Source organism: Vanessa atalanta, chromosome 18 (assembly GCF_905147765.1).
Source record: "Vanessa atalanta chromosome 18, ilVanAtal1.2, whole genome shotgun sequence".
Taxonomy (NCBI): Eukaryota; Metazoa; Arthropoda; class Insecta; order Lepidoptera; family Nymphalidae; genus Vanessa; species Vanessa atalanta.
Window position 1 is genome coordinate 5,039,415 of NC_061888.1, and position 24,455 is coordinate 5,063,869.

Genomic DNA, 24,455 nt, shown 5'->3' on the forward strand with positions numbered 1-24,455 from the left:
TAGCTACAAACGATTTCAAAGTATTAGTCAATTATGTGTGTCAAAGCAAAGTATTGATTGGGCACCAACTATTCCAACTGCTCATATTAGTGTAATATAATTATAGCAAACAAAATACGCTCATTCAATATTTACTCTGAAGTCTATTGCAAACGAAGGAGTAGAAACAAACTACGTATATTTACGTATTCCATGCAATGTTAATAGCTCTGCTATATACACAAACAGTTATTGGTTGATATACATCTTCATTTTTCAAACTTCAATAGTTCAGATTATAACTGCTCCGACATTCAAAATGTCATATTTTGCGTTTTCATAATAATTATACATTGTTCAAAACAAAGTTTCGTGACCAATGATATCGCGTTAAATTAATTTCAAAGTTGTTTGTCTTAAATACTCTTATGGATTAAATTCAAATAAACGAGGGAGTTTTGTTCTCGCAGAAGAGAATCATGTCATATTAACAAACTGCGGTTATACTAATAACCATAACTTTGCTAAGGACTTCAATCCATCGAGCAAAAGTGTCAACCATATTTATGGCGACATATAACAAACCCACCAGGAAAATCTTTACCAGTCAGAGTGCCATGAAGCCGGCGAGGATAGTTCCCTTACCCATGAAGAATTGTTCTGGTCAAGATATGCATTATAAAATTTATACAATCATCATTCCCATTATTGAGATGGTTAGATTAGGACTTCTTGTCATACATACAGCTTTAGACAATACACATGAATAATACTTAAAACATTTGTTGTTTAAGCAAAAAATATTTAAAATACTTGTGATTAGAGAACAAAAAAGTGTGTCATGAACAAATATACTTTTCAAGCAAACAATTCCGATTTTACAAAGGGATGTAGTTCGTCATTTTGTGTACTTTGTTTAGACATAGCTTATATTTATAAATAAATATGACTAAAACATTAAGAATTTAACTTTATCTAAACGGAGGTCACGTATTTTTTATTCCTATTAATTCATAAAAAAAATCTTATTGATTAGATTTACTAAATGTAGTGCATAATGTTCTGATGTCTAATTTTTATTAAACAAGGCATAGAAGCCATTTATTTATAGGAATATAGGAACTAGTTTTCTATTTATAAAAATCATCGTACATTCAACTGAAATCATTTTCAGTTGAATGTCGAAAAATCGAAAATCAATACAATAACCCAAACACTATATGAAAAAACATTAAATACTCCATATATATCGTATTGAAAATAAAGCGTGTAATATTTTGGATTATATGACGTCACAGAGCAATCAAACCACAACATCAATCGCTCGTACACCAAACAAAATAACATTCAGTTTCCATTACCAGATAAGCTGGCTACATAAAACTGTATCGAACAGTGCTATTCTTTGTTGGGATAATGATAATACCAATTCTTATTGAACCTTTAAATTTACATTGATTACATGCACGTTTATCACGTTTTTCAATATTCATACGTCAATATTATTACAGTAACGCGATTTATAATCAACATTATTTGTAATTCGTAAACATCCATGCAATTATTTGACGTAAAATCCTTATGAATATTTTCAATCCTCTGCTTCTGTTTAGACATAGATAACTCATAAAAGTTATGATAATCGTAAATGCACAATTAGCACATTCTACTACATTAGACAGAGGAATAATAAAATCATCAGTACTGCGAGAGTAGAGAGGCATTATTTATAATTTCGCTTGCCGCAAAGCCGGTCTAGACTAGACTGCGTACGAAATTGGACATTTGTACAATGTCGTTGGGGCGACGCGAAGTAGGTGAACTTGCATCGTGTACCTCTATATATATCTTTGGTATATACAAAATTATGTCATGAGGGCGGAACGAATCGCAAAAATGAGCGCACCAAGCCATTTACAGTGACAACGCGTCACATGTCTTAAGCAACATATTTTCAATTACATACAGTATATTAAATAAAAAAAAATTAAGGATACAGTATGTGATTAAAAATACTTCAAATGAATTGCTTACATTTTATTAACAAGCGGAAAGAATAAACATAATTGGATAGCGTAATAGTTGGAAAAGCGTAAAGTTATCGAAATAAAAGGGCATTTACATATTCACAGTCATCAGATGTTAAATACTAATCTTTATAAACTATTAACGTTTCCAAGAATATGAATGATTGTATATATTTAAGATAGATGATACACAATCATGTATGAAATTACAAATGACGTTGAGCCCCACCTACATCCTAAGTCTATAATCTAAGACCATCATTGTATGGAAAATACATTTGATGCAAAACTTACTCATGTATTGTTAGTCATTTATTGTAAACAGGAACAATTATTAAAAAAAAAAAATACTATTTCATTATTTTAGTTTCAGCTAAATTAAATTCTCAAAATGATTTTGCCGATTCAGAATGTCGTCGTGTCAGTGGATAAAATAATTGGAAGATCGTGCAAGCGGCTATTGAGGCAAGGTATTCGATCCCTGTTCACAATAAATATGAAAGTTTATCTTCGTTCCTAGAAAAAGAGAATCCCAAGAAAGTTTAAGAGACAAGAACTATGAAGTAATTATGAATCTGAATATATTTATAATTTATCATTAAAAGAAAGATCTGTTAATAAATATTATCTAGTTAAACCATGAGAAAACGTGCATATTACGCAAGAAATTCGAAGTCGAGTTTCGCCATCGGGCTATGGAACACAATTTGTCTTTAATAAATAAAAGTTGTTCTTACATGTACTTTCCAGTCGGAACAAGTTAAAGTTCCTCAGCAAATAGTCGTGGAGGGTTAGGAACTGCAGATTCAATTTCGGTAAGGCCAGACAGTTCTCGCCGCTGTATATCTCCGTGGGCACCACATTTTCGTCCCAAATTATTTCTTCGGTTGGATACAGAGGCATTAGATTAAGTTCTTCTAATTGAGATATTCTGCGTTCGTGGCGTGATATCTGGTACAAATAATTTTATTATGTGTTGTTGTTTTAATATGAGAAGTTATGTATTAAATAGCAGGGTTGTGCCAGAGCTGGCAGGGTAGGCTCGACAGCTATTGTACCGTGTAATACACTTGGTGATTCTGTGTTTGATTTTGGAAGGAGATGCAGGCATAAAGGAAATAACATCTTACTTCTGATTGGCATCTTACTTCGCGTTGAATGAGTAGTCTACACATCTAAACATTGGCCATGAGATTGCCAATTTTTAACATGACAGAAAATGAATGAGAAATTCAATAAACAGTATGTTTAAATTAATTAAAGAAACAAATAAAAAATATTTAAATAATAGGTCTCACCAGTAATTCTTTTAGAAATTCTTTGTCGAGTCGGTGCCATGGCGCCTCGTTTTCTTTTCCTTCAGGCGGCACGAGATTCAGATAGGTGGCGATTGCTCGAAGTGCTTTATCACTATTTTATAAGTCAATCATTGTGTTAGTATTTACATTTACATTAAAAATGTCCTCGGTAAATGTGTGATAGCCATATCAGCACTGATGACGAACGCATAATAGTGATTATATTTCAGACTTCGTTCATTTTTAGGTATATAAACTTTAAAATAAACATAAAGGAAGATCGAACTGTATATTTCAATCTTTCATTTATTTAACGAGCGAAATAATTGTAGGAAAATACATAACGAACAAAGAACAAGAAAATCATTGTTCTCCTAATTGTTGGTCATCGTAAAGTTACGTATAAGGATTCTTAAGAAATGTAAAGAAGTTTAACTACAGGTTGACATGTTTTTCTAAAACAAAACTTCCAACACTAAAGTTATTAAATTAGAATCCCATTACTGTGTATGTACTTAAGTCTGTCAGTTTATGTTGAACATCTATCGTATTTTATTCAACAAACCATCAATCAAAATGGGCGTATGTTTTTTTTTAAAATTATTTAAGGGCTCTTAATACAATAATGTCGGAAACTTTCTTAAAAAATCATCGAGTACATGAAAAATATTTTTATATTTTGGTAATATGCATATAGATTTTTTCACCACTTCAAAAATTTATAATAACTTACCTAAGGTTCCCAAAGTGCTTATGAAGGGTTTCCCTAGTGTCGACACTAGCAACGTTCGCCAATGCAAACAGTCTTAAATCAGGAAATTTAGAAAATGCGGCTTTCTGAAACAATATATAAGAATTAGTTTAATATGACACCCATAAAATAATTGTAAAGTACGATCGGTGTACATTAATTGTATTCACGCAAAACTGTTATGTAGGACTTATTCGTTTGTATTTCGTATACCGATGAATATACCTTGTGTTGTCTTTGAGAAAATTGTCATAGAAAAGTGTTCAACATAGATTAATTAGGTAATTAGGGGTTGCAACGCGATATGCGCCAAAAAATGGAGCCGATTGTTACCTTGATGTTGTATTATTTAATATGTTAGTGTTAATCAAAATATATTTTGATATTTGATATCGAGCTTAGGAACAAAAGGGAATAAATGCGAAAACAGCTTAAACAACTTTTATTTTTCTATTACTACTATTTTTTTTTAATTTTTAAGCGACGAGTAAAAAAGATAGAAGTGAAGGAGGTAAGTATTATTTTTTTCAATAATGGTTACCGGGAAAAAACACTTTGTACGAACCGACGTCCTGATAGCGGTTCTGTGTATTGTATTATGAGTTTTTAGAAAGAGTAACTCAATTAAGGTCGAAATTTTGACGTAGTAACGTAATGATTAGGTCGGTAATGTGACTCAATGAACAATAATAAAAAAAAAGGTTAAGACGTCAGAACTCATTCATAAAGGTAAATCATTTAAAACTGTTTGAATCTAAATTCCCATGACGCATGAAAATATTAAATTACATAGTAAAACCTAATTCCAAGAATAAATTAACAATGAAATGTTTTACGTAACTATATTTATAATAACTAAGGTATTGAATTATTCGTCATATAAAAAAAACTAGGTTTCATTAATTTGTTTATTAGTTTGTAATGTAAATATATTTAAAAAAATAAGAAAAGTTTATTTCAATCGATATGGATCTTTTGTATGACGAAGTTTATAGTTTCTAGATACGAGATAATATAGATACATACATTTATTCTTCGAAACATAGCTTAAATGTCTAATATCAAAGTTCATAAATCGAAAAAGCTCTATTAGATATATAGATACTCTGTAGATACTTTTTATAGATAAGTCACGGTAGTAAAACATTACCATTAAATACTTTGTAGATTATTGTGTGATCATTGCCTGCATTTATTTATCACTTAGAATAAATCATTAAAACAAATGACATATTAATTTAATATTTACCGTACTAAAAAACATATTTTCATACGTTTATAGGTTATCTTTACAAGGATATTTGAATAAAGACAAAAGGAAAAAGGCCATTGGCGTATCGGCCTACACAATGGAGGAGGCTTACATATCTGAACTTAGCTTAGAGAATTTCTTGAGTATAAAATGTCCGTAAGTAAAGTAACATTATGAAAAATGTTAGTTTTGCGGTTGCGCACTCATGATATTTTTGATCCGCATTCTTTAGTGCTGAAAGTTCTTCATCAGTTTTCTCAAGTCATCCGTTTTCAGGGCGGTTATTACAGCGACACTTCAGTATTGCACGTTACTTACTACACGTTCGGGTCTCTTTTCGAGTAGTGTTTCATTTTTTTCGCAGAGACTAGATTGATTTCGGCTGCAAAGTAAGCAGACCTATGTCCTTTGAGGATTGTAGAATATCCTTATCCTCGTATACGGATTCCGGGACTCCTTGTTTTTGGAACTTGTAATGGGCTTGTTCCTTGTTTATAATATCTAGTTCGATAATAACCCGGACCAGGTCCCTACCCAACATTATCTTCTTGCGAAGCTGTGTAAGATGTCTACTTGAGCAATGAACGGTCTATATGCACTGGTAATTGCCGTGAACAGCTAGATCGCCTAGATTCGCCATCTTTTCGTGATTCATAAATAATATCATCATGGTTAAGATAATTATACTAAGCGAATTGAATATCCAATGTTTAGATTATCCAATTAAGTATATAAAGACCGTTACGTACTTGCAATGAAGTAATTCTGGAGTAATGCTGTAACGTCATGTCTCGATCAGTCATCGGGTCGCCAGTTTCATCGCTGATCTCAAACCGAGCGTAGAACTTGAGCATCTGTAGGAGCTGTAAAGAAGATATACACATTTAATGAACATCAAATGTCAAACGAAATAACCGTTAAAGTAACTTAAATACGACTTAAATACGACTCTATATACATCATAAAGTAATTTTTAATTCGTTTCTACAGATATTCGAAATCTTTCGAAATTTAAATTTCGTGCTCATATTGCGTTTGGGCAATTGTGAGGCTCGAATTTCGAGTATAATTATATTGCATTTGATATCGTGACATGTGTTGTAATTCGCCGAGATTAGTCGAGCAACTCATTTATTTGAGCATCGGTTATAGTTTTAGTTTAATTAAAGAACACTGAAGATCTATACTTATTAAACTAATAATACTTATTAGTTTATTTATTATAAATATAATTTTTTGTCAAAGATAAATTCCTTAGATGAACCTATAAATTCCTTCTAAACGTACTGAAACCTTTAATAATAATGTATAAACATGTATTTTCAATCTGATCTTTATTACTCGTTCTGAAAAATGCAGTTACGTCATGTAACAGGAACTTGTGAGGAGTTTCTTTCATATTAAGTCAATATAGGATAGGAGTCTCCGAACACAACAAGAAAGCTCGGTAAAACCCAAGTAGGTAGATAAGATATAATTCATTCACAATTCCATCACTACATGTACTATGTAATACATTATTACTTACATTAAACATAGACGAAAAATATGTACGTCAATGACTTAATTAAGTATACACACATCAAAACTATGTACGTGTTAAAATCGCGCAGATCTGTCAAATTGAGACTTCTAAAAACATAATGCAATCCACCAATTTTTATTGTATATGTAAGCGGACGGGTTGATAGGCCATCTGATAGTACGTGGTTACCACTGCTAGACATTAGAGCTGTAAGAAATATTAAACATTTCCTAAAACACCAATGCGCCACCAACATTGGGAAATAAGATAACCCTTGTGCCTGTAGTTACATTGGGTCATTCACCCTTCAAACCGAAACATGATAATACTGAGTATTGGTGTTTGGTGGTAGAATATCTGACGAGAAGGTGGTATGGTACCTACCCAAACTGGCTTGCACAAAGGCCTACCAACAAGTGAATACTAGACTATGCCAATTTTCAATATGATCGGTTTAGTAAATAAGACAAGAAATCATAAGAAACAAACAAATGAACAACTATTGAACGAATATTGAAAATAGTGCTTACGTACTACGAAAACTTATGAATTATTTTTTGAAATTCGAATGGTTCCGTTATTTACTTTTACTTTGGCTATTAATGTATTATTTAAATTTTATATAAATAAAACATTATCGATAGAATATCTGATGAGTGTGACCCTACACAAAGCCCTACTGCCTAGGTATTAAAAATAAAAAAAAATCACATAGGTATATATTCTGTATAATTGCGAGAAGCCTACCACCGATTCGGAATGTGGACTGAGAACAACCGGATGAGAGATCTGCTTTTAACTTTTTCAGACTCATTCCGTTACAAACAAGGCCGAAGTAAGTCAAGTCGAGGACCTTAGGCAAAACAAGTTCCGAAGCATCTTACGTTAAAATGTATAAAATTTCGGCTTTAAAGAAGTAGCTTATGTATATTATGTTTGTATATTTTCTTGTCCTTTAAATAAACTTCAAATTGAACCTACTTTGATATGTTAAGCTCTCGTGCCGCAGGGCCTTCAAAGAGTTACGGTATAGGTTAGACAATAATCTATATCGTCTTTTAGGATAATATAATAACCTGGTGCTGAATACAGATATGTTCGTTTAGAAAAATGAAATTTATTTGTCCTGTATACAATTAACTATGCCTGTTAAAAATAAACAGCCTGTTAATGGTCAGTAGCTGGTCAAAGACCACTTCTCTATCTCCTCTTCTCAGAAAATCATATAAAGATATAGTTTTCACACCAGATTTAAATGCGCGAACTTTAGTTAAAATCTACGGCTTCTATGTATAGAACCTTTTCAACTCATGCCTTGCTTATTATTTAGTTTCTTATAAGTTTTATAAAAATATATATTTATTATACCAAAAGTCGTTAAAAGATAAAATATATTATCTAATATTAAATTTTTAATTAATTTAAAAACCGGATCACTTAATCGATTATACATTTAATGACATTTTTTTCTCTGAAAACATTAAAAATACTCATATCTATTTAGTTAGAGTAAATTAATTAAAAGTTTTGATTAAAAATCGATAACCACAAAAGCACATTATAATGTATATAGTTATTTAACGTTAATTTTAACGTTATATATATAATTTAAATTGTAAGTAAAAAAGAGTAACTACCGAGTTCCTAACAGTTTTCGGTATAATCGATATTCTATTTAATTACATCGTACAAAATTATGATTAATAAAGTGCTTGTGAATGACATCTTCTGGAAAAAATATTCAAAAGTCCGCAAATATCCTACGGCTAATAAGATTTACGCGTTTATTCAATTGACTTAACTATTATATTATTATTTTATTAACTAGCTAAATAAAACATAACAAGTATATAGACTACTTAAATGAAGTAAGCAAAACAATTTTTATAACTGACATTTTCATTTATATACTCGAATGAAAATAGCGTTACACCTTAAACAACATCTAAACAGCGGGCTTAAACAAAATAATGTAAGCGATTTTTATTGTCTGGCGTCTGTCTATTTGATGACGAGACATAATATGTACGTTACTTCTTTTATTTATTTTTATGCTATTATAATGCTAATTCATTGAAAACTAAATTTGCTAAACGAAAACGTCAAAGTCAATCTTCTAATATTTACAGACAATTATATTATCCATTCACGAAAACACAATAGATACGATACAAACACACATTCACAAACAAATATAAGTCCACACACACACATATGCGCTACTATAACCGACACTAACACACACACACACACTCACAGATATATTATACTTTCTAGTTTATACTTATAAGTATCCTTATATTTTTTCATTATTATGTTCATTATTATGTCATGACAAATATACGAAGGGTTACGAAAGAGCGCGGTTTCCTACCACAAGAACTACGAGTAACTTACCAGGTTGGCCCCAATACTTGCGTATCGGTATCGGTAACAATTATGTTAAATAGGAATAAATACTTTCTACGGTTTATTTTTATTCTAAATATATATACGGTGTTTTAATGATTCGTAAATTATAAACGAATTTGTCAACCGATACATAACTCGTCTGAAGGAGATCATTCGTTAATTACTACGTCTGAATATAATCAGGACTTTAGTAACCAAATTCGAAAGTCACATGATTTCCTTGTATTTTGAATCAATGAAATATTTAAAGGTATAACTATTTTGTTTATAAGCCGATTCTGATGATCCTCTTTGCATTAAGTTCAGTAGTATACGTACTATTTTCAAAGTCATACATTAACAGCCTGTAAATTTCCTACTGCTGGGCTGAGGCCTCCTCTGCCCTTGAGGAGAAGGTTTTTGGAGCATATTCCACAACGCTGTTCCAATACGGGTTGGTGGATACAGATGTGGCTGAATTTCTTTTGAAATAAGACACATGCAGGTTTCCTCACGATGTTTTCCTTCAACACCGAGCACGAGATGAATTATAAGATGCTTGCCTGGATTTAAACCCGCAATCATCGGCTAAGATGCACGCGTTCTACGCTTCCCTATATGTTTTTGATCGTCTACAATTACTCCAGGTCATGAACCTGTAAGTGTAAATCATAGTTACAGTACATAAAAATTTTTAATAACGTTTTTCCTTAAGAGTAGTGTTGTGAATGAATAAAGTATTGTTAAAATCAATCTGAAAATTAAGTACTGACGCGCTCGACGATTTACGCACACATTTGTACGCTCAACAATTAATTAATAATTAATATTTCTTTGTTTTTTCCCCACTAATTAACGACACATACGTAATTGAACGTTTGATAAGGTATTATTGAAAATGTATTAATTAGTCTTGACGTTGACAGTAATTACAATGTCTACGAAATTGTTAAAAAAATCCTATATTAATCCTTTACTACAGTTCCTGTGATAGCAAGAATACTGATTTCCTCATAAAATCCTAATTCCAATTCCCCAGTCGAAATAAATCAGCCGTTCCGTCACCACTGGAAGCAACATTTATGATTTAAAAAGTTAATCTTAATGTTTTTGTATTATACGATATTTTTAGGTGCTATTTTTAAAACACTGATCAGATTTTTTAAGTTTTCTTTACATACGCTGTGTTAGTTTTATATAAAATATTTAAAGACAAACTGAAGCGGATCAGACCAAAATGGCAACGATAGCAATTTTTTTAAGCATTTGAAGAATTATCTAATTGAAATATCTCAAATATATAAAACAAAAGGAAGGTGTATCGCACGAAAAATTATAGTGAAGCAACAAAAGCGAATAGAAAAACAAAAGCGAAGACAAAATCCAGACGCGATTCGATTTCGCCATTCCTTTTTTAAATGAATCTGCAATAGTATTTTTTTTATGTTGATTAGATCCTTACCACATAGATTTAAATTTGAAATTGAATTCTAAGTATTATTACTGATTCTATGGTCTGTTTCTAGGTCATATTTAAATTAAGCTCTTTGAATTGTTATTATGTGAAATAACTCAAATAATCTGGTTTAATCTGTTATACAATGCAGTTGAATACAAATATGTATCCAGAGTCAATATTGCTTTTTATAACTCGGAATAAGAATGATCCGTAAATTAATAAACATATTCACTTATTATATATCAGACACTTCAAATCGTTTAATACAGTCAAACATGAATTTCAAATAATCCGTGACTGCACCAAAATTCAGTATAAGTACTGGCAATACCGTTCAAAAGTTTAAACCCTCAGTCGACTCTCGGTGTCATCGTGGTCAGCATGCGCCGGCGCTCGTGTCGTGAGCAGACGCACGTAAAATATATTTTTATCTAATTCAACCGTGTTATTTTACGACAACCGTTATTTACACGTTAATATATATATTTGCGAATATATCCTAAAAAAGTGTATAAGTGATAAGTGACTGATATATAAATCCAAAATGAAATTATTTCTAGTTTTTACGATATTTACTCTGGTTGCGGGTGATCCCGAAGGATCTTTTTGCTGTAAGCCGAATCAGGGTGTTTTGGATGTCGACGAACACAGCTGTTTGGATATTAAACGTAATATAACAACACCAATAAAACTTGAATGTGAAAACGTGGTTTCAATATCGACATCGGTGCTAAACTTTAGTGTCACGGATGAAGGCTTTTTGATCATATTTATGGACGATACGGAACCACAAGTCGATAAAGACAGGTATGTTATATTAGTAATTAAAATAAAACCTTAACAATTAGAACTTTACTGCCCCGAATGAATTAATTAATTTATAACCAGTGTCACCCTAGATGATGTAAGGCTCTAATATGGACTAAGTACTAGTATTATTACAGGCTGGTAATTTATTACGGCCCCATACACAAGACGTGTCAAAGATTTAACTGTCCTTACACCCTTATAACGATAAATATTTCATTCATACCCAAATAGTATAAGTTTAAAAAAGGCTTAAAATTTGCAAAGTAAACTCATGATATATTATTAAAACAATTTTAACCACTGCAGTGTAGTGTTACTTAAAATACATTATAAGTGCAAGTAAATCGATCGAAATTATTATTAGAATTAGCTCAGACGATTTTTTTTGTCCAGAAAATATTCCCTCGTTAACGACCAAATGATCCGACAAATATTAATTGAATATTCCGTGATTACTTATAATTTGGGTTTATTGTCCAAATTAATTAATTTTAATAATGAACCCTGCATTTAAACAAAAAATCATCATCCGTATCAGTAATACTGGAGTCGTTGTTAGTTAAAGTAATGTAAATCTATGTTTAGAAATTTACGATATCGGTATTAACATTACTGTTTTATTAAAATTAACTTTTGTGGTAAATAAGCATTTATTAAAAGTGATCCAGTACGCGGCCCAAGTTCCCTTATTTCTTAACGCGCTGCTCACATGAGCACTGTTTAGTGAAACATTGACTTCCTCCTACAGTGTTGGGTTTATTATTTTAATTTACATTTAATTCAATAATATCATTTACCAAGGTCAAATCATCAAACCTAACAAAGACCGAACAATTGACATATCAACTATTTTTCTGCTTATCAAAATTAAAAATCAGTTAACAATCAGCGAAGTAATGGGAAACATACCAGAAAAATTCCAATGATCAATAGAGCACTGGTGATCTCTATCGTTTTGCATACGGCTAAAAATACATTCTTTAACTCTTGAACTTGAACCTACACACTAAGATTGTAGCGCCTAATGTTTGAATGTTATATAAAATAATATGAAATTAGCACTGATGTCGTCAATACTCTATAGCGATTGAAACTTCGAACGCAGCTACGTATGTCATCTTATTATATACTAATAAGATTTATGACTATTGATTTTGGTTTTTTAGTTAGGTACTACTAAAAAAAATCATTTATTTATTTATACACATGAATAGGACCACTTAAATTTGTATCATTTAGGACTTTCCTAATACAAGTGCAATTACCGCAACATCACTTGAGATTACTTACAAATAAAACATGAGCATCTGAGATGCATTACAAACAAAATGTACGTTATGTACATGAAAATTCAGTGGCGCTTGCCTGGCTTTGGATCTTAAGTTAAGATTCCACTGAACCATCTCGGCTTTTGAGAAGGAGATAGCATTATTTTGAATCAAAAATGTTTAAAGATGTATCTTATGTACAAAAGAATCGATTATCATTATTCTTCTTATGGACAATGTTTATGTAATTTATTAAATTGAATGTGTGACGCAAATAGGACTCTGCTCGACGTGGACATTCTATACATTTATGTGAAGTATCTTCATATATATTTTTAAATTAATAAAAATAGTAATATTTATTTATCAGCAGATCTCGTACAAATTTAAGTATCTACATATATAATACGCTTGGACAAAAGAAGAAATTATTTTTAAATATATTTTACCAAATAATTAAAAGTATTCACAAGAATATATCGTTGAAAATAAATCAAGGTTTACTTAAAATATAAATTTTACCGAACTTGCAAAATGTTACTCGACGTTAATGAGTCTTAACTGTAGTTGTGCTCATTTAAGTTATCGGACATCGACCTGAGATTTGAAAACATTGATAGCTCCGAACGAGATTTACCTGCAGAAATTATCACGAGTGATTGATATTTTTGGCAAGCATTTAATCAATTTCATCACTTATTTCACGCCATAGGCAAAAAATCATGATAATCAGTTGAATAGCTGATCCGTGACCCACTAAATGCCGAGATGGCCCAGTGGTTAACGCGTGCATCTTAACCGATGATTGCGGGTTCAAACCCAGGATAGCACCACTGAATTTTTATGTGCTTAATTACTGTTTATAATTCATCTCGTGCTCGGCGTTGAAGGAAAACATCATGAGGAAACATGCATGAAATAAGACATTTCAAACGAAATTCAGCCACATCTGTATCCACCAACCCGTATTGGAGCAGCGTTGTGGAATATGCTCCAAACGTTCTCCTCAAATGGAGAGAAGGCCTTAGCCCAGCAGTATGAAATTTACAGGCTGTTAATAACCAACTAAATATAAATATACAAACTCAGTTTAACTTTCATTATATTAATCATAAATACATCGAGTATTATAGTAATTTAAGTTTATATTCAGTCAATATTATGGGAATCTTTCTGTTCACAGCTTCTGCGTTGCGAATGAAACAACCAACAGTTCTGAAAGACTTTTAGTACTGTGTGCGGACCAGGATGAAGTTATTGTTGATGAAAAAGTTTTAGGATACTGTATGCTGGTGTCTGTTATATTTCTGATCCTGACAGCCGTCGTTTATTGTTTGCTACCGGAGATGAGGTAAAAAAAATACCCTTACCGATTAAACTATTTACAAAAACTACTAATAACCCCCAATTTCCGAAACGTTAGTCAAAGCTAGAGTAATTAATTTCACATAATACTAGACGTTCATTGGTCATTTATTACGTCATCGGCTGCCATTGACCAATGAGAATTGCGATTAAATTAGCTAATCTCGCTTTGTTCAGCGTTTCACAGAATGAGGTGAGGCTAACTTATCGTTTGTATAAAATCCATTCAACGGGATTTTTGTCATCTTACAAATGACCTTACAATTGGGCGATGAATGTTCCTACATCATTTGTCTTTTTGCTTCTCTTATATTTCCGAGAAGGTAATACTAACATTTATTTTATATTTTAATGTTAAATATTATCTATTTTAGCGTTTATTATTATTATAATAAGGACACAAATGTTTTATCTATCTTTCTTTATGTTAAGTTGGTCTTTTGGGTTGGTCCCAGAATGCTCAAGTAAGGTATTACGTATTTAGATAGTTATCAATACTGTAGTCTAGAGCTATTATAACATGTATGTGTATTTTCTTTTCAATTTACATTTTTATCTGTTTTAGGGATATCCAAGGGAAAAGTATAATAAACTTTTGTCTTAGTTCAGCAATCGGATTCGGCGTTTTGTCATTTATGAAGTTATTCGAATACTCAGATATGAATCTATGCGCTGCAAGAGGTAAATATAATATCATATAATACATACTATTTATAGAGTCCAGTCTTACAAGCGACATAGAACATAGTAATGTCTGCTACTTCATTAAAATTAAAATTTAATTAGCTCGTCGATGAGACCAAAACAACTACGGATATTATGTTTATTCATTTATAAATTAATTTATAGTGATAACATTGACAATTGATTCCTTTGGCATTGACATCGATACATCATACAAAAGTAATAAATATGTATGATTTATACATAATTTAAAATTGTATATTAATTTGAATGTTATTTTTTAGGTTTCTTAGTGTATTTCTTTTTAATCGCGAGCTTCTTTTGGACGAATGCTATATCCGTACAAATTCTTCTTAATATAAGGTAAGGTAAACATGTCGTCATTATATTAATATATATGTATACAGTATGCGACGTGATGACCCAGTAGTTGAAATCGTTATTCTTAATACAAGATAGCATTTAAATACCGTCACTGGATTAATGTGCTTAATTTGTTTTTTATAATTCATCATTTACCTGGCGGAGATGGATAACATATAAAAGTGAAAATCTACCATATGTATGTTGTGTATCAACTAATTAGCATTGGAGCATCGTGGTGGAAAATGCTCTAATACTTTCCTTCAAAAGGAAGTGCCTTCAAAAAGACCTAAGTCTAACAATGAGACATGTACATGCTACTTTTCTTTATAAAATATGTCGGTTAATTGAAATCAATATGACTTCCATTGTTATGCTAACGGCACATAAAAACAATTTAAAGCACTCCGTTACCACACGTTGAATCTAAAAAATGTCAATAAAATATCCGATCCAAATTTACTTTAGAATTAATTCGAAGTATTGTACATTGTTATTTATATTTAATGAACGTTTATGTAACGTTTAAAATGTATTAAATTACACATCAAAGGAATACGCAGTCTTAAGATCAATAATATGTATGCGCCATAGCAAGTACAGACACACGACTCATACTAATGCTATGTTTGTTTTAGAGTTACATAGTATCAAATGATACAACAGGCATATATTTTTTTTAATTCTCTTATTCTTGAATACTGTTAACGAGCTAGCTCCTGCGTCAGTGTAATTAATTAAATTGGTTACATATTAAGAAATGAAATACAATATTATAAGAATATTGTTAATCTGAGAAAATATACAATATATATATGAGAGCCGAGATGGCCCAGTGGTTAGAATGCGTGCATCTTAACCGATAATTTCGGGTTCAAACCCAGGCAGGCACCACTGAATTTTCGTTTATAATTCATCTCGTGCTCGGCGGTGAAGGAAAACATCGTGAGGAAACCTGCATGTGACTAATTTAAACGAAATTCTGCCACATGTGTATTCCGACAACCCGCATTGGAGCAGCGTGATGGAATATGCTCCAAACCTTCTCCTCAAAGGGAGAGGAGGCCTTTAGCCCAGCAGTGGGAAAATTTACAGGCTGCTAATGCTAACTATATAAGGTCCTCACTTAGTATTTCCAAGTCTATCGTTACACTGGTCTATAGACACTGCGATACAAAGACTTGTTTTTGATTATAGTTAGGTAATAAACTCTGTTCTCTTGTTAGCCCTCAGGCTTGTTCATCGTAACATCGTCTGCGTAGTTGGCCATCTCGACTATAAAATTATAATTACTAATTAAATCAAATGGTTAATAAAACATTTTTTCAGACGACCAGCTACCTCGGATTACGGCTGGAAACCTTTCATATGGTACGCCCTATACGCTTGGGGTATTCCTGTCATCTTAACCGTTTGTATGGCCATCGTCAACTTCCACCCGGGACGGCACCCGAAACCTGGTATCGGATTAAATACGTGCTGGTTTTATAGTAAGTATAGTTCATTTCCTACTTCCTTGCATTAAACAATTTAAGCAAAGTCCGACCGTGTTCAACATACGTGTACCAATAATCACGGAAGACGTCATTTTCTGGTGCAATAAATAATTCAATAAAATGCAGTCGATGGTTTAATATGGATTGAAATCTCGATGTCTTATTAAAATCAAAATATTCTTTATTCAAGAAAGTTCTTAGAACCACTTTCAAATCGTAATTTTACTGGATTATGTATATCATCATTAATATCCTGCCTAAAATTCAAAAATTAACTCCACACTTATTGAACAAATATATAACTTTATATTTTTTTATTCGTATAGTTAGGCGGGCGAGCATAGGGTGCACCTGATGGTAAGTGTTCACCACCAATAGACAGTGACGCTGTAAGAAATTTTAACCATTCCTTACATCACCAATGCGCCACCAATCTGGGGAACTAAGATGTTATGTCTTTTGTGCCTGTAGTTACACTGGCTCAATCGTCGCTTAGTAGGATAGGAATAGAGGAAAAGAGAGATATAAAGAAGGTAAAACTAACGCGTCGAACACGAATACAAGAAATATGGGCACCGATTGATTGACAAACCTGACTTCTACCGTAACGTGAATAGACACGTTAAGGCATAATTCAGGTTTAAAAGTGGGTTTGTTATTTTAAATATGCGAATTACGCGTGAATCAGATAAAACAATAAAAACTCGTTTTTTAAAGTTTTTATAAGGTATTGTCATATATATTTTTAACGTGCGACCGCGTCATAGATTATTGACGACAATTTGACAATATTTTTGGCACACTGATTCGTTATCACAATGATAATGTTTAGAGTCATCATTCATATACGACTAACCAAGCCGAGATTTAAAGTCAGATATAAAGGCTAGCAGACGTTTGAAGAATATTCACAAACAAATTTCCATTGAATCGATAATATAACGTCCGGATTTAATGTTAACAAAAACTACGTCTACGTTTACTGCTTATTGGTTTTAGTTTTTTATAGCGAGATTGGATTGTCGAAAATATATAAAAGTATCCTAAATAAAAATAAAACAATTGATAATGGCATATTATAAAAAGAAACATATAATATAAAATTATGAAATCTTTAAAAATAAAGCTGTTGTCAGTGTGATAGTCCTCGAATAAAAATATTTTGAGCACACGTACACCACTAGTGCTATTAATGAGTTCACCTTAAACCCACGGGGTTCCATCTTTAAAAATAAGCTAGTCACTAAATGATTTCATGATTTCTAATGAGGGTCATATGCAATATATATAATTACCAAGATATAAAATCGATAATACAATAGTTAGAACTTTGTTAAAATTGGTGCCCTAAATCTTTTTATATAAAGAAGTTTTTAGTAAAACTACCTAAACTTGTTCATACATGTGAAGCCTTAAAAAGCGTGTAAAAAGACAGGTTATGGTGGACACAAAGACAAGGGAGTTGTAAGTCTATAAGAATTTAGTTTTTTTTTATTAAAACGTGTCTCGACGTTTTGGGTTACCCCGAACCAATTTCTCATTAAACGCCCTTCATTACATGAATCAATATTTTAATCGATTTTCAAAATTCAAGGTTTAAATGTAATGATATATGATATACAAAATGCATGGTATTTGTGACTTATTATTAATTCTAATATTAGCTTCTGATTCAACCGTACCTCCTAAAGTTATTTTTTCTGCTGCTAGAAAACAAATTTATGCTAAATGTATAAATACCAATAACACTTTTTATTAATGGTATCCTAATACCATTCCATTTTCAAAAATTGCTTTCTTAGACTTTACCAATAAATTTTGTTCAGAGGGTGATCAGTTTAATAATCTGATGTAATCCCAGATAACACATCTGGGAGAAACGGTTTTAACTCAATAAAAAAAAGAAAAAATCAACAACCCGCTAAACAACATTTACAAGTAACGTGTATCCATTGCCTTCAAGTATAAATACGATAACACGTCAATACAATTTTTATTTTTGTTTCTGTGGGTTGGAAAATTTCTGCACAACGCAGTACAGTTATGATCCTTTTAAAGTTTTAATGACATTTCGTTTCAGCTAAAAAACAACAGTGGCAGTACATGTACAGCGTGATGACGATCCTCATCTTAACTAATATCGGTATATTTTTGTACATATCGATACATCTTTGCTGTAATTCCTTCGCCTCGAGTCACATAAAGGCATTAAAATACAAGTTAGTCTATGTAAATTATTTTTTTATTCATAAATTTGAAAAATAGTGATATGATGTTATATCTAAAGATATTTGCATATAAAATGGATAAGACCTTATTTCGTTTTCATTAGCTAATATATTATTTTCAAGGTCAAGTTTATTTAATATTTATATCATGAATGGTGACTGGTGAATGGACCCGGTAGATAAATTTGACGGTCATCTCTACAAATATCATATTGCAACATTTATAAAATATAAGCTACTCATTACAGTGTGCCCTGTTGATGTATATAGCTTAAATCGTCGCAGATTTTGAGGTCCTTGGTTCAAACTCCGGGTCAGACTATTTCAAGGCTTTTGTGATATTTTTCGACATATTCTTGGTTAAAAGCTCGGAGTCTGGAAAACGCGTTAAACCGGTGGTTCTGTCGTTGAACTCTTTCTAAGTAAGGGCACAACTGCCTAGTCTCGGAATAGAACCGATTGGAAATTGGTTAGGAGCACACCATGACATCATAACACTATGAACTGGCTGTCGACGGTTTATCGACTTAATGTAATCTAAGATGTGTGTTCCAATAAAGATATTTTATTCACCATTTTAAATATTATAACAATTAAATCAGTACAAATTATTATTTTTAGAGATGATCTGATGAAAGAGAATTAGAAGATTGTTCGTAGCTTGTTGCATATTAATATTTTGTCTTATCAATTTCAGACTTCTAATGACTGTCCGACTATTCATAGTGATGGGACTGCCGTTCGTTTTCGAAATGATCAGTTCGCTATTCAAACCTCACATAGTATGGTTAGTATGTTTATACATTTCTCAATTCAAAGTCATAATAGTACTTCAGACCTATTGTTGATATTATATTATGTACGTCAGGAAACGTGAGTTACTTCGACGTGTAGCCTGTATATAGATATCATAGTCTATCTGATTTATCATCGCCAATTCGAAACAATTTATGCTATAAAAAAGAGACTAAGTTTCTTATGACTTAAAAACCTCAAAGATGTTGCCAGTTTCTATTCCGGAGGGAATTGATCATCTAATAAAAAAAAATTTAATCGACAATTCGTAATTACAATTAAATGCACGTAAATTAGACAATTCCATAGAATTTAAGGAAAAGATAGCGAGGAATATCATTTTAAGACATTTTTTATAAATAGAACAAACATTACGTCATATGCCTTTGGTGTTAGTTGTTATGCAATGACCTAGGTTATTTTTAGATCAACGTCATGTTTACAGGTATGATTAAAGTTTAAGAATAATTTGCAATTAACTTTTGTACTCGACTTCGTTCAGTTAAAATACGAACAAAACGTTTTGACTGAAACCGGTTATCCAAAACTGCTGGAAGAATTTATTATAAGAGTTTTAATCATTTTTTAGTCTCTTAACTATCGACAACCAATGATAAATCACACTTTGTTCGTTGCAAGATATGGGGTTTTAAGCCAATTTGATACGTATAGATAGCAGTATAAGGTTGATTAAAGCTTGAAAATCTAATATTAATATTTTTGTGGATTTCAGGGTCGTGATTGACATATTTAACACTCTACAAGGACCGTTAATTTTCTTGATACTGGTCGTATTTCGACGTAAAGTTATAAAGGCAATGCACAAGAGAGGCTGGTTGGACTGTATGTCTAATATGGTAGAGCGCCATCTAGCGGTCGGCAACGATGAAGAGGACATCGTACACCACACAGATGTCGCTCTCGATGAGAGGACAGCTATCTAGTCTTACAAATATCAAGAAATATTGATAAAAATATAACATGGTTCTTAATACTATGTACGTAAGAACTAATATTGAATAATTGTACAAGTACGTAATGTTTCGTGTGCAAAGTTTTTTTTTTGTACCCAGTTAGCGTGTATGAGTCAGAACTATTTACTCATTAAGCGCTTTAAGCTGATAGTAATTTTCACCTTAAATAGCAATGATTTCTTGGAATCTCTCCGGTGACGCATGACGGGAAGTGTAGTAAATACGAACTTTATAATTATGTCGTATTTGAATGACGTTAACGCTTACTATTATTACTATATGTAAATCCATATGAATATGAATGAGAACTAATTTAATGTCGATTTGTATAAAAGTTATGATTAATTTAGTCACTTGATATTTGTATCTGGTTATACATAATTATATAAATCTTATTATATTGTTAACATTATTACGATGCTGTTTTGTTAATATATAGGTGTATAGATAATAATCAAATTGAAACACCTAATCCATGTATTGAATTAATAAAACAGTATATATCCAACGGTATTCAATACGAGCGCCAAAAGTGTGCAAATCTTCGAGAAATCGATAACTCATGTTCATACTTGAGTATCCAAGATTCGACCCACATCGACATATTATGTGTGGGTCGAATTAAAAAAACATATACAAATGTAAATGTCGTTTATATTTCTCAGTACACGACAAAATCATTATTTAGATTTAATTGACTACCTACTCATACGGTCAAATCTTGCCATTTTTTTTTGTATAAAAAATGTTGCCAGATTATAAACTTTGTAGAAATCGCTCTGTTTTCAGAATATTATAATAAAAAAATTATGTGCTATAAATTAATCGGTTTCAATGACTTTACGAAAAATCGATATTTCGACACAAACGACCATTTAATAATAGTATTATAAACACTTAATGTATTTGTTTGTATCTAAGCGCTAATCTCAAGGAATAATTAATATATTTTATAAGTATTATATTTCTTTATTGAACTCAAGCAAGCAAATCGGAAGACCTGTTATATGCAGCTAGGGTTGCCAAGCCCAAAAATAGAAGAACTGGTCTCCGTATACAAACAGATACTTTATTTAAGGACCTTTCCTTAATATTCAAAGTAGAAATTATATTATTAGCAATTGTAAATATCGAATTTAATTTGTTAATCAAATTAATTACTTATAAATAGGCACAATCTCTATTAACATACATATATACCCGATAAGCATCATAGATAAATGTATGGAATTTAAAAATATATTAAATTAGTTATACTATTAATATTTCTGACATATTGTTAATAATTTTAAAAAATATGCTAAAAATAAATATGTAAAATAATAATAACGCATTTAACCACCGAAACTATAATTTATAATTTAAATGTACTTAAATACATTAAACAAATATGTATGACATTTATGTATGGCATTTAAATTAAAATGTAATCTTTAAGAAACAACACTTGTAGCATTTTTACAACCCTTATTTTTTTCGACATAAATGCAACTGGATACTTGTGTTTGTTTGTGTTTTTTACAGTAACATAAATAATGTATAAAATTTCAATCAAATATATTATTTCAATGTCATTTAAATTAGTCAAAATTGTGTTCTTAAGCCCAAAACGCTGTACCTTATGCCTGTCTAGTGTAAGCGTATGTTGTATTATGACCTTTTAGCCAATAGTAATACCCAGATCTATCTTGAGGCAGGGTACAGAGGGTGCAAAAAAACTCGAACGCCACGCGTTGCGAGGTACCCAGCCGATAAAGGTCAAGTTTTCGATTAACTATGAGGTGCCCCATAAGATCTATGAAAGATATTTTTGTGGAATTTGAGATAGTTCGAACACTGCTTGCATTCGGGCGCTTGGAATGCTTAAGATTGGTCCGGTAAAAACTACTGTTACACATAGAATATTAGAAAAAACTCAATAAAAACATTGATAACATTATTTTTTTTTAATAAATATCAATAATTGCAAAATGCACTTGCACTAATTTATATGCAATACAACATACAATAACTAACTAGTCGTAGTCTGAGATTTAAAGACAAACTACTGCATAGTGCGTCACGATTGACGTGCTTTTTAAATTTAAATATTATTATGCTTCTTTTTAGCACATTAATAATTAATTATTTAATTTAATATGCAGTACAACAACAGTTGTTATTGTCCGTTAATTCAACATAACTCTATTTAACATAATATGGATATTACTATTATGTACATAATTTACTAAATCATCTTGTTTTCTTATATTAATTATAATATATTTGTCATAGCATTGGTAACTAAAATGACATTTGATTCAAATAATTTAACGCTTATTGTATTACGAAATAATTCAAAATAATGAATACGCGTCCTAATCCGTCCACACAGGAGGCACCTTTAGGACATGTTTATTCTGAGCCATATGGCTCACAATATGTGGCTCTCGTCTTAGTGATTATGACGATAATGGGTCATATAGTGCCCAAGTTTGTGCGCATACACAGGTCTCTAGTCTACCACTCATAATCCGATGAGACGGCAAATCCGAAACCGAGAAGAGTTCAGGCGGGCCAACGGACTTACGTACATTACGCAGTTAAAACTCGGGCCGGCTACTGAGAATTGTTCGAAGACTTTAGTCTCAATACTTACTATCCCAGCAGGTAACGCCGTCGAGGCCAATAGGATAAATTATCCCCTAATAAATTCCAAAAATAAATATACGTAAGTATATATAGGAGTAAGTTTTTTAACTTGAAATTAAATTGCATATTTTTCATTTAATTCTACGTATCATACTTTTATGAAATTTACGAAATCTTTTGATAATTTATGTCGGAATTATAGTTTATATTATCTTTATTAAAATATTTTAAATAAAGTCTTTTTGTTTCATGACCGGTAAAGGGACATTACAATAAACTATGTAAGAGACGATATCTCGTGTTAGTGACGAATCGTGTGATTCACCCGACTGTTTGTCTGTAGAAACGGATGATCAATAAATAACGCAATCTTTACTAATTACGTTTCCTAATTACTCTCGTCATTAAATTTTATTGTCAGAACATCTCTAGAAACATCAAATCCAAAATGTCTCCATACCTATGTTATGTGAAAAATATAAGCACGTGATTTTTTCAATGTGAAGAAAATTGTAACGGATCTTCATTGTGGCATTTGAAGAATATATTGTATTATTATTTAATTATTAATGAATCTATTAAATAAGTACATGTTACAACTGTATTAACATTATTAACATATTTCATTTATTGAAACAATTTTTTACTTATTAAACTTATTATTTGTCATTTTAAGCTGTAGAACCTTGATTTATATTAAATTGAGAATTATATATTCAGTACTTATACACCCTTGCTTTTTACTGTTTTGCTGCTTCTCTACGTTTGATTCAAAATATATTAATGAATGTTACCTTACTCATACAGGAACACTTTAGTTTATTCATTTACGAGTAATAAAGTCATAACATATTTTGAAATTTAATCTTAAATTACGTTTGTATAAACAGTTCCTCAAAAGGTTACAAAGTAACTTTCAAATTCACTACTGACTGACATAGAACGCTCAGTTTAAAAAGGGACATAACAGTTTGAAATTATGCACAAGAATTCTTCCTGAAGCTTAAGTGCTCACTAAGGAAAAAAAATCTTCTATGGGGATGAAACTTAGGATGATAGTTTATATGAAAGTTAGTTATTTAATTAAAAGTTATAAATCTCTGTTTAGGATTATAAGATAACTTTTACAAGGTTTTTGAAAATTCATCACCCAAGAGGG

The 24,455-nt window shown here is 31.3% G+C and overlaps 2 protein-coding genes across 2 annotated transcripts in view; one reads left to right on the top strand and one right to left on the bottom strand.

The window, feature by feature from the left end:
* Positions 1-24,455, bottom strand: part of LOC125071042 (RNA helicase aquarius) — a 76,584-nt gene that overhangs the window by 24,164 nt on the left and 27,965 nt on the right. The window contains exons 7-10 of the mRNA XM_047681100.1: positions 6,057-6,170; positions 4,038-4,141; positions 3,305-3,416; positions 2,744-2,957 (exon numbers count right to left, since the gene is read on the bottom strand). Coding sequence (XP_047537056.1) covers positions 2,744-2,957; positions 3,305-3,416; positions 4,038-4,141; positions 6,057-6,170 — 544 coding nt within the window. The remainder of the gene's footprint in view (positions 1-2,743; positions 2,958-3,304; positions 3,417-4,037; positions 4,142-6,056; positions 6,171-24,455) is intronic.
* On the top strand, positions 11,042-23,894 carry LOC125071045 (G-protein coupled receptor Mth2-like). The gene is made up of 8 exons (XM_047681103.1): positions 11,042-11,489; positions 13,944-14,111; positions 14,691-14,806; positions 15,094-15,172; positions 16,502-16,662; positions 18,749-18,887; positions 19,594-19,683; positions 20,425-23,894. The coding sequence occupies exons 1-8, from the start codon at positions 11,227-11,229 to the stop codon at positions 20,633-20,635; spliced, it is 1,227 nt and encodes a 408-aa protein (XP_047537059.1). The 5' UTR covers positions 11,042-11,226; the 3' UTR covers positions 20,636-23,894.